Genomic DNA, 14901 nt, shown 5'->3' on the forward strand with positions numbered 1-14901 from the left:
TGTCGGTGTAACCTACCTATGAAAAACACCATGCTCTAGTTATATGCATCTAGGATGTTCATGAAGGAGACTGGTAGCATTTGACAAGTTGAGTCATTTCCAAATCTATTTGAAAGATGTCTGCTACTTTAGCAAGTGTATCATGAGTAAAATAAAGCATGTATATATAAATAAAGCTAGAATCTGCACATCTATTTTTTGACTTATAAATGAATTATATATATATATAATATATATATATATATACCCATTGATTCTTGAATATCTATATTACAATACTATAAACCTCTAACTGTGGGGTAGCTCTCAAACTCTACATGGCATTCTGCCTTCTCGCTACAGTTCTCAGCCGTTGGTTTTGCCCACGACTGCCTCATTTGAACTACAATATCAACATAATCTTTTATTGTTTAGAAACCTCAATAATCATTGCTTGCGATACGGCTTTCGAAACATATGGTTTTTATCTTTCATCAGCCAGAAATCCTTCAACTGAAAAATATACACTTAACTGTAGCAGTTTTACTCAGATCCATACGGCTATGGGTGCCTCCATCCGACGAAACTACACTTCCTGAGCTACACTTACACACAGGTGTTTGGAGCATGCTAGCTAGCTAATTAGCACAGGTGCTCGCTTCTTGTCTTCCGTAAACAAGTGCTGTAACATGGAGATATGGCCGTGTGGGAACACTAATCCTAACCCTATCAAGGTGTGTATCAATTTAGCCTTTTGTTTTTAGAAAATGATCTCTCTCTCATATGAAAGATAAGGTCCTTATGCTTCCAAAACCGTACCACAAGCGATGCATGTTAAATGTTCACACCGAGCGTCGGGGATCTTCACAAAACTCCCCTTTACAGAAGACACCTTTGTCCAATGACTCGTGTAATGTAATGGAAATGAGTCATGATCAAGGGCTAACTGCGGGAGGATCTCTTATAATTCTGAGCCGATTTTCTTCATTTTATACTCAAAAGAAGTGCGTCGTCCTCTTACATGCCACAGTAAACTTTATATTCCGCCGTGTTTTGTATTTTATTTTTGTCCAATTTGGTTTTTTGGAATGTATTATATCCTTGGGATACCATGCTGCCACAATGTAAATTATGTAAGCATTTTTTTTATCTGTAGAATTACTACATTACCCATAATGCTCATTGATTGGACACTCCAAATTACCATGGCAATTTTGCATTGTTCTATGGTGAAGAACCTTCTATGTAGGGCAGACCAGTAACATTTGCAAACAAATGGGGCCCCGCAAGGGTGCGTTCTCAGCCCTCTCCTGTACTCCCTGTTCACCCATGACTGCGTGGCCATGCACGCCTCCAACTCAATCATCAAGTTTTCAGACAACACTACAGTGGTAGGCTTGATTACCAACAACGACGAGACGGCCTACAGGGAGGAGGTGAGGGCCCTCGGAGTGTGGTGTCAGGAAAATAACCTCACACTCAACGTCTATCGAGAGGATTCTGTCGGGCTGTATCACCGCCTGGTATGGCAACTGCTCCGCCCACAACCATAAGGCTCTCCAGAGGGCAGTGAGGTCTGCACAACGCTTCACCGGGGGCAAACTACCTGCCCTCCAGGACACCTACAGCACCCGATGTCACAGGAAGGCCAAAAAGATCATCAAGGACAACAACCACTCGAGCCACTTTCTGTTCACCCTGCTATCATCCAGAAGGCGATGTCAGTTCAGGTGCATCAAAGCTGGGACCGAGAGACTGAAAAACAGCTTCTATCTCAAGGCCATCAGACTGTTAAACAACAATCACTAACATTGAGTGGCTGCTGCCAACATACTGACTCAAATCTCTAGCCACTTTAGTAATTAAAAATTGGATGTAATAAATGTATCACTAGTCACTTTAAACAATGCCACTTTAGATAATGTTTACATACCCTATATACCTAATCTCATATGTATATACTGTACTCTATACCATCTACTGCATCTTGCCTACGGCCATCGCTCATCCATATATATTTTTATGTACATATTCTTATTCATTCCTTTACACTTGTGTGTATAAGGTAGTTGTGAAATTGTTAGATATTACTGCACTGGTCGGGACTAGAAGCACAAGCATTTCGCTACACTCGCATTAGCTAACCATGTGTATGTGACCAATAAAATTGGATTTGATTTGATATTTGCAAACAAATTGTTTTACTTTGCCCAGTTGCAGACATACTTTTATGGCCACACAAGGTGCCACCGATGGATTCAAAATGAGTAGCCTAACAATCAGACTATTTACATGGCCTCAGTTGCATTTGCAAACAAAAAAACAATAATAGTTGCACACATCTGTTTGGCCTCAAACTGTAATTTAAACTATAATTGTGATATCATGGATGGTCAGTCTTTGCATCCATAGCTCTATGAATTTGAGTGGTTACATTTCTCCAGGCCCATCCCTCAGCTTTTTACCAAAAGAGGTGGGGTCAATGCTTTATGGTTTCAACTGCAGATTCTAGCTTTAAATAGTCTGCGATTAGTAAATGATGTGTAATAAATCGGAATCAGATCTCATGTTTTTGTGACACTTCTAATTTTCCCTCGGTGGGCACGTAAGAGCTTCAGCTTCATGTTTCACTAGTGTGTTTGACTTTTAGCCTGTAACCATGTTTAGTATAACAATGACCATAGGATCTGGGACATGGTAATTGAAATGTGCATTCGGTTACCCCCCCCCCCCACACAAACATCACCTTTTTATTTCTCTAAAATAAATATAATAATCATCCATCTTTCATAGGTAGGTCAAATCATTAGATACAATTATTTTATTGCATAGCTGACAGGAAAGACAAAGCAGATAGAAAAGAACAACAATGAACACATCTTTATGAAAGACATCAGATCAGGTAACTTATTCACATACACACCTGTAGACAAATTATATCTTTACAGCTTCACATAAGGCACTTTTAGTGAGATATCTTTTAACAGTGGAGCAGTGGTCAGTGTGAACAACATACAGTACATGAAGAAAATGCACTGTCATTTTCTTTCTACAGTACGGATAGAAAGAAAATGCAGTGGCAATTGACTAATTCCCAGTGAAGTGAAGAGATTAATATTGGGGAAGAAAATGTTTTGCACAGCACACCTAATATTACAGTATTCCATGAGAGATGACATGATTGGCGACAGTAAAACCCAGCCCTTGGTTATTTGAAAGTTCACATTTGACAATGCAGAAAATGCTTTGACAGACATATGTATGCATTACAATGACTATGAAGTTGCTTTTAGAATGAGGTTAAGTTAAGGCAGGATGAAGTATGATTTCCAGTACCATGCCATCTCTATGCCACCCAGTGCTTACTAGTGCCAGAGAGAAATAAAACTGACTCAACATGGTCACTTCCTGCAACACCTGCGATGCAGGTTCAGACCACCTTCACTGGGAGAGATGATTGGTCCAGGAGATACTTGTAGGAAATAATCGCATGTCAATCTCTGTGGTGTCAGCAATCACTGACTCACCCGCAGATAGCACGACAGTGGAACCCATGCTATTGGTTCCCTTAGAACAGCCAATCATCTACCAGAATCTAATAATAAAGACCTCTCCACGGCCCTAAGGTTCTATACATTCCATGTTCCATTCACATTGTTAATTATATATCTTGTATTACATTTATTACAATTATTTTTCAGAATGTTGAACAAATATTCAGAAAATATTTGGAAAAAATTGGAATGTATCCGAACACCTTCTCCCTCCCCACCCAGCTAATAATGTCCCACACACTGCAAACTCCCCCCATCCCATGAGAGACAGGCCTGAGACAGCCCACTGCGAAAGGGGGGGGAATCAGTCAGAGTCTTCGTCGTCAAGGTATTCATCGGCGTTGCTGTGTGTACGTGTGATATCTGTAATAGAACAAAATTGGAAGGAAGAGCTTAGGCCAGTAACAGTGGTAGGAGATTAAATTACATTTCATGGAATTAAAAAAACATTTCCTCTATTAAAGGGACTCATGATTGCAAAAGTCCAACTATGTTCCAGTATGGACTGGACAATTCTTTGTTGGGGGTTTGTTTTGTCATCTTGCATTCTTAGTAGTGTTTTTGAAATGCACATAAATGAACATGGTGAAAAATAAGCACCAAAGCATATAAATAAATGTGTCTAAATGAGAAATCAACCTGATTGACTGTGTGACAATAAGGGCCTGTTTCACAGATACAGATTAAGCATGGTCATGGGCCAAGAAACATGTGCAATAGAGATTCCCCACTGAAAGTACTTTTGAGTCCCGGGACAAGGGCTTTCATCAGTTTCCGGGAAACCGAAATAGCATAAGGCTTCCACCTTCTGGCCTAAATGACTCACTGCCTCCTTGTTTCCTCTTGATGAGAGAGGCACACTGGGCATTTGTGGCCATCTCCAGAGCCAGCTTCTTCTCATTGTTTTTAATATCCATCCTGGCATCTGAAACACAAATAAACACAAATATAGAAAATTATTAACATACAAACAACCAGACATGCTCATACCAGGGTTATGGTCAATTCTAAAAGGAAGTCAGTCAATTCAGGAAGTAAAAAATAAATAAAAGGCTTATTTTGAATATATTTTGAATCAGTTAAAACAGGAGAAGTTGTGTCTAATTTTAGATTTCAAATTCACATCACTTTCTGAATTGACTGACTTCAATGTGAACTGAGCCCTAAACACACACAGAGATGGGAAACTAAACAGGAAAAGAGAGCAACAAACAAAAAAAAGATGGAACTTGAAACGAAAAGTAGATGGACTTACTCTTATTCAGTAACATCTCCACTATGTCTGAGTATCCCTTCCAGGCAGCAGCATGCAGAGCAGTGTCTCCCAGTTTATTCTGCAGCGGAACAGAACAGCAAACATGTCAAAGACCTTACCCATCACATTTTAGCATAATTCTCACCATATAGGGCCAGTTTCCCAGACACAGATTAAGCCAAGCACTGGACTAAAATGCATGCTCAATAAAGGATGCCCTTTGAAAAAAAAAAAAAAAAAAAGTTCATCTAGTCCTGGACTTGAGTCTAAATAGAGTCTTTAGATTTTAATACTGTATGCATCAATGGCATACAGCCCAATCAAGCTGTACATTTTTTTTTTTTATCAATCATAAGAATTTGCCTGAAACCGCATTTTCCAAATGTGTAAACTGTTCTTCTCACCTGCTGGTTCAACTCAACGCTAGACTGCCCCAACAAGATCTTCACCACATCTGTCACAAAAATGACAACACAACATAAAACTGTCACACATCTCACAACAGTGTGTATGTGTTAGCAGGCTGACATGCATTTGCTCTGTCATTCAAGAAAGAAAAAAAGCTGAGTGTGTGTGTGCGTGTGTGTTGGCGCATGCGTCTGTGCAACGATGCATGTGTTGTGGCGTGTTTGTAGTAGACAGATCTGTTACCTTTGTGTCCTCCGTGGCATCCCCAGTAGAGGGCAGTATTCCCAGCTTTGTCCAGTCCATTAATTCCCACTTTGTTCTCCAGACACTCACATAGCCAACTCAGATTCCCTGCGTCCCACAGACGCAAGAATGTAAACACGCACAAATAAACATTGGTATGCAAATGAAGCAAGCATCACACCATTCAAATTCATACAGGTTATAGAAGGTGTATAGCAAACAAACAATCAAAACGTAGAGTTTGTTATTGAACTATATAGTAGGTTTAGATTATTGGCGGTGCGGTGCACAATATTTGCTAATTGGGAAGAGTGAGTGACGCAGCGGGCCTCTTTTGGTGCCTCACCTCGTTTAGCTGCCTCGTGCATTGGGTTGTCAATGGACTCTGCCTGCTCGGCCACTGTGGGTTGAGGAAGTCAGAGAGCAAAGCGTGATTTCAACAGAGCAACATGCTCCTTTGAAAACCACAGTTAGTGCACGAATCTATTAAGGGGCGCCTAGAATAATCAAACACAGAGAACCTGTTTTCTCAATCTAGAGACAAGTTAATGGAATAATGCATTTACTGACATGGATGGGCACCTCTATTGTGATACAACTTCAACCTTACCATGACCCTTGCCATATGACATATCACATACAGTGAATGGTTTGTTTACTCACCATAATTGCTTGGGATGAGGCCAGTTCTTCCCCTGCAGGTTCCCTTCCACCAATTGCTGTCACTCTAAGGATGACAGACAGGCAGTGAGAGCCAATGGCAATACAAAATGCTTGCATCCAGTATCTCAGAGGTGAGAGAAAAGAGAAAAAGAGTATGGGATACAGGAAAGACAAGAGAAGTAGGGAAAAAGGAGTGTAAGATTGAGGACATTTAGAAAAAAAAAAAGACTGCCACAAAGACAGAATAAATGAGTGAAAGGGAGAAAAGTGGACAGGCGGACATGGTAATTTACCGTATCAGAGATATACAAGATGTCTCCCTCTTCAAAGTAGAGCTCATCTGGCTGAAAAGCAAAAAATAAATAATACCATCTTTAATTTGGATTGGTGTGAGGTGGAGTGAAGGGACTAGACCAACCATTAGGAAAAGAAACACTAACCGTTCGGGGGTCAAAGGTGAACATGGCTCGGAACACCTTGACCTGGCCTATAAGAGAACAGAGAGGGAAAGGAACATGAGTTTGAACATATACAACTGTGCATCGGGTGTCTCTCTCTCACACACACACACACACACACACACACACACACACACACACACACGCCATAGTTGACAGTATACAGCACAAAAAGATCCAGTCATGCTATAACACACATTTTTCGACTTTTCAGATTTTGTTCTATCAGATCCATTCACAGTGAACAGACATTGGGTCCTCGTCCACACACTCCAAGGCTACGGGCCTAAGGGCCTCTGAAGCTTGTCTCAATCCCAGGGGTGGAATGTTACCAGATTGGTATTGAAAGAAAGCTAAACTAGTTCATAGGCACAGAGAAACCAGGGTTGTGTTCATTAGGCACAAAACCGAGTGAAGGAGCTACCTGCAGGCCTTCTTGTCCAAAAATAAACATCAAATGAACATGACTCAGGCTTAAAGAAACACTGTTTATGCAGAAACTGATCGAAATGGGAATCACTTAGCGACCTGAAAACACTGGAGTATGCAAGACTTTATGCTGCTTTCTGACTGTAACACCTGTTTTACACTAGTGTATAAACCCTTATGTTATACTAGGGAAATTGTGTTTCCATAGCTAGGGCTAACAGTGAGGACTTGTGAAGAGCAGAATCAACTACCTCTGCATAATTAAAAGAGTTACTTTGTGAGAAGGCGTTATAGTTTTCAGTTAGCCATTATGTAAATGAAAGCTGAAAAGTACCAGTTGCCTGGCTTTGGCCCCAAAAGGCCCAGGAAGACACGGGTGCTGACCCACGTAGACGGAAACAGAAAAGTCTGAGCCTTTTGGGTAAAACACTGGGGTAAATCTTATATGGAAATGTGTCAGAGATTTTCTCTCTGTATACACCCTGACCGAGCCACACATTTTTCCAGTGAGAAGCTACAGTTGAGTTCATAGACAAACCCTACTTTATTCAGCTCTGTTCCCAGAGTGGTTCTACAGGCCCCATCCTGCCCCTGTGAAAACTCTGGGGCCTGTGCCGACTAGCCCGCCCACAATACTCTCCGCCTCACGGTCTGAGCTTGCTATGCAGCAGTAATTCACAACAGACAGAACCCAGGACATAGCTGGCTTGCTAAAAGGCTACAACTCTTCTAATTATTATAATTAAAAAAATATATGTTTCTAAATAACTTTAGTACTGTGTAGGGCAAGCACCTGGATAATTAAATGCCTGTGTGTGTGTGTGTGTGTGTGTGTGTGTGTGTGTGTGTGTGGGGGGGGGGGGGGGGGGGGCTAAGCAGCTTTGGGCAGGCACAGGCTTGTGGAGCTCTGTATTTCAGGAATGGTTCATTCCTGGTTCAGGAAAAAACCCAAAGGTAGGCCTAAATCAGAATGACAGTCTTCAATGTTAGTAACAATCTCGAATAAAAAAAAAAGAGGCTAAAACAAAAAATAGAAGAAAACAAAAAGCAAAACATTGGTGAGTGAGTTTATACAATGTCAAGGGGCCAACTGCTTTGTGCATGTTACCACCAGGACGTTTCCCCAGTATCTGTAAAATAGACATGTCGACGATGAGTATGACGTGTCTCCTCTCTAACACCCAGGAAGCTCTCATTCAAACTCCCATTAGACAGCTCTGCAAACGTTAGAAATGTTCAAATACTTTCGTTGCTCGCCGAATATAGAGTGTTGCTGAGCAACTATCTTCAACTATTCCCGTTACGGCTGGTATGTACTTAAAAAAAAAAAAAAAAAAGGTAAATATAAAAGTGTTGAGGCAACCGATAAAAATGCTTATTCGGCACATCAGGTCGGAAGTCTACAACAGCTCAATACATTGGATGTTCCGAAGAGGCATTTTTTTCAGTTGCTTGTACATTTTTATTTTGACATACCGACCGTAAATGAAGATAATTGCTCAGCGAAACTCCATATTTGGTGAGTAAGGTAGGGTTTTCACTAACAACGAATTCATGAGAAGTTCCACCCCCATTCATTTTCAACGAGGGCACGCAGAGAAATGAGCGGCGAGAACCCTGCTAGCGGAGCGGTAGAAAAAGTTGACCTCGGCTCTACCTTTATGCAAAGCGAAGATTTGGAGCGAAGCACTGTCAATAGGAAGCGCCGCTTCTGGTCAGAACCCATTGTATATTTTTGACATAACGCTTGCAGAACTGTGTAATGGGAGTTTGAATTTGAGCTTCCGGGGCCCGGTTTCACGTTAGCGATGTGTTTTAACTATGCATCTTTCCTACAATGACCGAAGCATGCGTTTCTCAAAACAAAACGCAGAGAGAACGGTCGCTAAGAGTGTGTTGGAGCATGTGTCAATACCGATAGGATCGAATGAAAGGGAGCGCTGCTCTCGGATCAGCTTCTCCGTGAAAATGTTGCCTTTCAAAATACTGACGACGGATCAGCTCCTAGAGAGAGATCACCACCTATAGCTGCAAATATTGAGGCGGTTTGTTCTAATGCTTAGATAAAAATGCACTAAATCGTAGATTTGACAAATCATTGCACACAATAGGCTACACGTCATGAAATATATTGATCCAAATTACAGACGGTAGCAAAAATAGAACTCAATTGATTGAACAAATGTATTTCAATATGATTGAAATAGGCCTACAGCCTACTGTTTATATTTGAATAAAGGTTTTCATTTGCCTGGTTAACCAAACGCTATGCCACGCCCACGGATGTTAGTTTCTTCTCCGCATTGAGGGGATTCGATTAATCTCGCCCGGGCGCCCGTGTAGGCGTGTTTTGCACTGGATGAAAGATTATTGCATTTGTTTTGGAACCGGGCTGCCCCACGGGCAAATTCGACTCAAAACAAAAGTGACGTAATTAAGCACAAGGAACAATGAGTAGGATTCAAATGAAATTGTATGTGTCATATGCTCCATAAACATGTGTACAGTGAAACGCTTACTTACAGGCCCTTCCCAACAATGCAGAAAGAGGGAAAAAAAGAAATATACAAATAACAAGGAATAAATACACAATGAGTAACGATAACTTTGCTATATACACACGGGGTACCAGTACCAAGTCGATGTGCAGGGGTACGACGTAATTGAGGTAGATATGGACATATACTGTAGGTAGGGATTAGTTATAATAAAAACACAGAAATACGAGCCTTAGGTCATTAATATGGTCAAATCAGGAAAAGCAAAAACAAAACGTTTATTCTTTCAGTGAAATACGGAACCGTTCCATATTTTACCGAACGGGTGGTAACCGTAAGTCTAAATATTGCTGTTACATTGCACAACCTTCAATGTTAAGTCATAATTATGTAAAAGTCTGGCAAATTAATTACGGTCTTTGTTAGGAAGAAATGGTCTTCACACATTTCGCAACGAGCAGGCGGCCCAAACTGCTGCATATACACTGACTCAGCTTGCACTGAATGCAAGAGAAGTGACAATTTCCCTAGTTAATATTGCCTGCTAACATGAACTTCTTTTAACTAAATATGCAGGTTTAAAAAAAAAAATACTTCTGTGTATTGATTTTAAGAAAGGCATTGATGTTTAAGTACATTTGTGCACCGATTGTGCTTTTTTTGCGAATACGCTTGTTAAATCATCACCCGTTTGGCGAAGTTGAAGTAGGCTGTGATTCAATGTTAAATTAACAGGCACCGCATTGATTATATGCAATGCAGGACAAGCTAGTTAACCATCAACCATGTGTCGTTAACTAGTGATTATGTGAAGATTGATTGTTTTTTATAAGAAGTTTCATGCTAGCTAGCAACTTACCTTGGCTCCTTGCAGCCACAAGGTCCTTTTGATGCTGCACTCGTGTAACAAGTGGTCAGCCTGCCACGCAGTCTCCTCGTGGATTACAATGTAATCGGCATCCAAAAAGGCTGATTACTGATTATGAAAACTTGAAATCGGCCTTAATTAAATCGGCCATGCCGATTAATCGGTCGACCTCTAGAGTGGACCATGATAATTCCTTAGTGATGTGGACAGAGAGGAACGTGAAGCTCTCGGCCTGCTCCACTACAGCCCTGTCGATGTGGATGGGGCGTGCTCAGCCCTCAGTTTCATGTAGTCCACAATCAGGGTCTTTGTCTTGCTGACGTTGAGGGAGAGGTTGTTGTCCTGACACTACACTGTCAGGTCTCTGACCTCCTCCTTGTAGGCTGTCTCATCATCGTCGGTGATCAGGCCTACCACCGCCCGTCGTCTGCAAACTTAGTAATGGTATTGTAGTCGTGCTCGGCCACAGTCTTGGGTGAACAAGGAGTACAGGAGGGAACCAAGCACGCATCCCTAAGGTGCCCCCGTGATGAAGGTGAGCGAGGCGGATGTGTTGTTACCTACCCCCACCACCTGGGGGCGGCCCGTCAGGAAGTCCAGGATTCAGTTGCAGAGGGATGTGTTTAATTCCAGGGTCCTTAGCCTAATGTACATGGTACCAGGGCACAAAAGAAATAGGGCCAAACGATCCTTTGTCCCAGTGGCAATAAGGCTCCTGAATGTTTAAAACTACAATTACAATTTAGTCATTTAGCAGACGCTCTTATCCAGAGCGACTTACAGTAGTGAATGCATACATTTCATGCATTTATTTTTTTGTACTGGCCCCCGTGGGAATCGAACCCACAACCCTGGCGTTGCACACACCATGCTCTACCAACTGAGCCACAGGGAAGGCCACTACAACTACAGAGTAGGACCAGCAGGCTGGCCTACAGCTAACATTTTGGATGACAGAGTGTTGTGTACAGGTTAACCATTGATGACGAATTGCACTTATTCTACCTGTATATTATGTCCTTTGTGTGTTATGCGTGCACAGAGCCACAACCAAAATTTCCCCATGGGGATATATGTTATCTTAGTGTTTTCACATGCAAAAGTGATTGCTTTTGATAAAAACGCTTCATCTGCCTTCCCAATGAAAACTATACTGAACAAAAATATAAAATGCAACATGTTGGTCCCATGTTTCATGAGCTGAAATAAGATCCCAGAAACGTTCCATATGCACAAAGCTTATTTCTCAATTTTTGTGCACAAATTTGTTTACAACCCTGTTAGTAAGCATTAATCATTTGCCAAGATAATCCATCCACCTGACAGGTGTGGCATATCAAGAAGCTGACTAACATCATGATCATTACACAGGTGCACCTTGCACTGGGACAAAAGGCCCTAAAAAACAAATGTGCAGATGTCACAACAGAATGCCAGAGATGTCTCAAGTTCAGGGAGCATGTAATTGGCCTGCCTACTGCAGGAATGTCCACCAGAGCTGTTGCCAGAGAATTTAATATTAATTTCTCTCCCATAAGTCACATCCTGTAGTCCTGGTTCACCCACGACTGCGTGGCCACGCACGACTCCAACACCACTACATTTTCTGACGACACAACGGTGGTAGGCCTGATCACCGACAACAAAGAAACAGCCTATAGGGAGGAGGTCAGAGACTGCCAGGACAACACTCTCTCCCTCAACGTGAGCAAGACAAAGGAGCTGATCGTGGACTACAGTTAAAGGAGGGCTGAACACACCCCCATTCACATCAACGGGGCTGTAGTGGAGCGGGTCGAGAGCTTCAAGTTCCTTGGTGTACACATCGCCAACAGATTATCATGGTCCAAACACACCAAGACAGTTGTAAAGACAGCATGACAACGTCCTCAGGAGTCTGAAAAGATTTGGCATGGGTCCCCAGATCCACCAAAAAGTTCTATAGCTGCACCATCAAGAGCATCCTGACCGGTTGCTTTACCGCCTGGTATGGCAACTGCTCGGCATCCGACTGTAAGGCGCTACAGAGGGTGGTGCATCCGACTGTAAGGCGCTACAGAGGGTAGCACGTAAGCTTCCTACCATCCAGGACCTCTATACTAGGCAGTGTCAGAGGAAGGCCCAACATTTTTTCAAAGACTCCAGTCACCCAAGTCAGACTGTTCTCTCTGCACCGCACGGCAAGTGGTACTGGAGCGACCACGTCGAGGTCGAAAAGGCTACTTAAAAGCTTCTACACCCAAGCCATAAGAGTGCTGAACAATTAATCAAATGGCTAACTGGACTATTTGCTTCTTTTCATAAAAAAATGTACACACTTTTATCTATGCATAGTCACTTTACCCTTACCTACATGTACATATTACCTTAATTACCTCGACTAACCTGTACCCCTGCACATTGACTTGGTATCGGTACCAACTGTATATAGCCTCGTTATTGTTATGTGTCACTAAATAAACCAAAGTAAAAAAAGTAAATATTCTTAACTGCATTGTTGCTTATGGCTTGTAAGTAAGTATTTCACGGTAAGGTCTACACCTGTTGTATTCAGCGCATGTGACAAATACAATTGTATTTGATTTGAGACACGCGCTCCTCATTCCCCGCTTTTGCCCGTTCACGTCACGGGCCATAGACCGGTGCCCCGCGGCTCAGCATAATCGAACTAGCCCATTGGCAGTTTTATATTTGTAGTCAACTTTGTTCTGAAGTTATCGGCGGTCACAGAGAGAGAGTTAAAGCACGTGATTCTATGTTTAGCGTAGATCTTCAGTGTATAAAGTGACGCGGGAGGGCAAAAAAAGTTTCTAAAGACGAGCTTTGATGTTCTACGACTGGTCTGAGGCAGACATTAGATTACGAGCGTTTAAGTGCAACCTTAATAACGATGGTTTTTGGAAACAGCTCGGAGATTGGGCCTACACAGGTTCTTAGTTCAAACAATTAACTTAGCCTAAATATATTTTGGGGGATATCGGGCCTTGGACGTTAGATAAAAGACACGTCAATGCACATCGTCGACATCTAATGCCGCGTTCACGTACTAGTCGGAACTAGGAATCTCTGACATTTCCGACTTGCTAACTGGTTGTAGTTATACACGTGCCGCGTTCAACCAGTTGCGGCATTTCGCACAGACACTGGGGCAGGTTTCCAGTACTGAACCACAAGCGCAATATGTAACTAACAATATAAAATGTCTAATATTGGCTTATGCAACTCCACACAACTTTCTGGAAGCCTTTGGGGTGGGACTGCACACATTGCAAGCAACTGTGTATTTTGTGTGTGGCTAGCCAGATAATGTCATCTAGTTAACTTACATTACTGTGAAATGGGGAAGTCACGTTAGCCATGATGACATAGCCTTGGGATCTACATCTAGCTAGCTAGATAATTTTGTATCTAGCTAGTTCGTAAAGTTGGACAATAAGGACGACAGTGAGAAAAGCACAGAGACAACTGAAATCTGACTGAAAAGTTCAATTATTCAAGGAGATTACTGGTCAAACATTTGGCTGGCTAGTTCGTAAAGTTAGACAATAAGGACCACGGCGACAAAAGGACAGACAACTGAAATGTTCAATTATTCAAGGAGATTACGGGTCAAACATTTGGCTGGCTAGTTCGCTCGCTAGGTGTGTTACACTTGCTTGATGCCGGGATGGAAGAGGAAGTTTCAAGTAGATAACGTTAGTTAGCTTAACATTATCACGCAGTTAATCGAATACTTACCTGGTTTGGCTGGCTTGGGAGGCGGTTTGGACATTTTCAGACTTTAAAGAGTAGCTACGCCGTATATTTTCTGAAAAAGTTGCTTACTGTCTCACTTCCAATAAGGAAGTAGGCTACTGTCTGACAGAACCAGCTAGGCGGAAAACTAGCAGTGCGCATGCCCACTGAGAAATTATTCATATTTTGGTTAGTCTGAGGTAAAATATGTTCTAGTAGCTAGGTAATATATTTGGATAGAGTTGTATTACAACCTAGACACCAATAAACTTTAGCTTTTCACAGCTACATGCAAAAATATTATCAGCCCTGAAAAATGGCTTCTAATGTCTTAGCTAGTGTCTTTCTCAACAAGTAGAAATGGACTGATGACAACATAAATTTGTAACTAAAACAGCACACTTTAAAAAATGGTTAATTGAGTATATTTAGCGTATTTAATGATCCTAAGGAATATGTCGCATATGTTTTATTTTGAAATGTTAATTCATGTATTATTTCTCTGCACCCACTACAGATTTTGTCCCAGGACAGGGCAGCCAGGGGTCGTGCATCGTGGAGTCCTTTAAATGGTGACGTATTAATGCAGGATCGCGAATCCATCGTCCTGCTGTGGAATAGCGGAACCATTATCAGGCAATGGACCTACTTTCATAAAAGTTCTGTAACATTAGCCTTGTTTTTATAATTTCTCTAAATTCTGCAAGAGGAGGTTTATGTTACCCGCATTTGTCAGCAATTCAACTGGACCATTTCACAACCTCTCAACTAGCTTCAGCCATGAGGACCCTGGTCGTTGGAATTGGAGGGT

General features: G+C 41.8%; 2 protein-coding genes across 3 annotated transcripts in view; one reads left to right on the forward strand and one right to left on the reverse strand.

Annotated features, from left to right (window-relative positions):
- Positions 1–2775: 2775 nt before the first annotated feature.
- LOC115199839 (osteoclast-stimulating factor 1) lies at positions 2776–14249 on the reverse strand. Its single transcript, XM_029762334.1, has 10 exons — positions 14094–14249; positions 6543–6589; positions 6396–6446; positions 6103–6166; positions 5786–5839; positions 5440–5547; positions 5193–5242; positions 4789–4867; positions 4360–4458; positions 2776–3896 (listed from the first exon to the last, which is right to left on the reverse strand). The coding sequence occupies exons 1-10, from the start codon at positions 14125–14127 to the stop codon at positions 3838–3840; spliced, it is 645 nt and encodes a 214-aa protein (XP_029618194.1). The 5' UTR covers positions 14128–14249; the 3' UTR covers positions 2776–3837.
- The window catches only part of nmrk1 (nicotinamide riboside kinase 1), a 37342-nt gene continuing 30297 nt past the window's right edge, over positions 7857–14901 (forward strand). Inside the window, exons 1-2 of one of the 2 annotated variants that reach the window (XM_029762335.1) lie at positions 7857–8703; positions 14608–14899. In XM_029762335.1, coding sequence (XP_029618195.1) covers positions 14871–14899 — 29 coding nt within the window. In that variant the 5' untranslated portion in view covers positions 7857–8703; positions 14608–14870. The remainder of the gene's footprint in view (positions 8704–14607; positions 14900–14901) is intronic. The other variant, XM_029762336.1, reaches the window with a different exon arrangement.

This window comes from Salmo trutta, chromosome 9 (assembly GCF_901001165.1).
Source record: "Salmo trutta chromosome 9, fSalTru1.1, whole genome shotgun sequence".
Lineage (NCBI taxonomy): Eukaryota > Metazoa > Chordata > Actinopteri > Salmoniformes > Salmonidae > Salmo > Salmo trutta.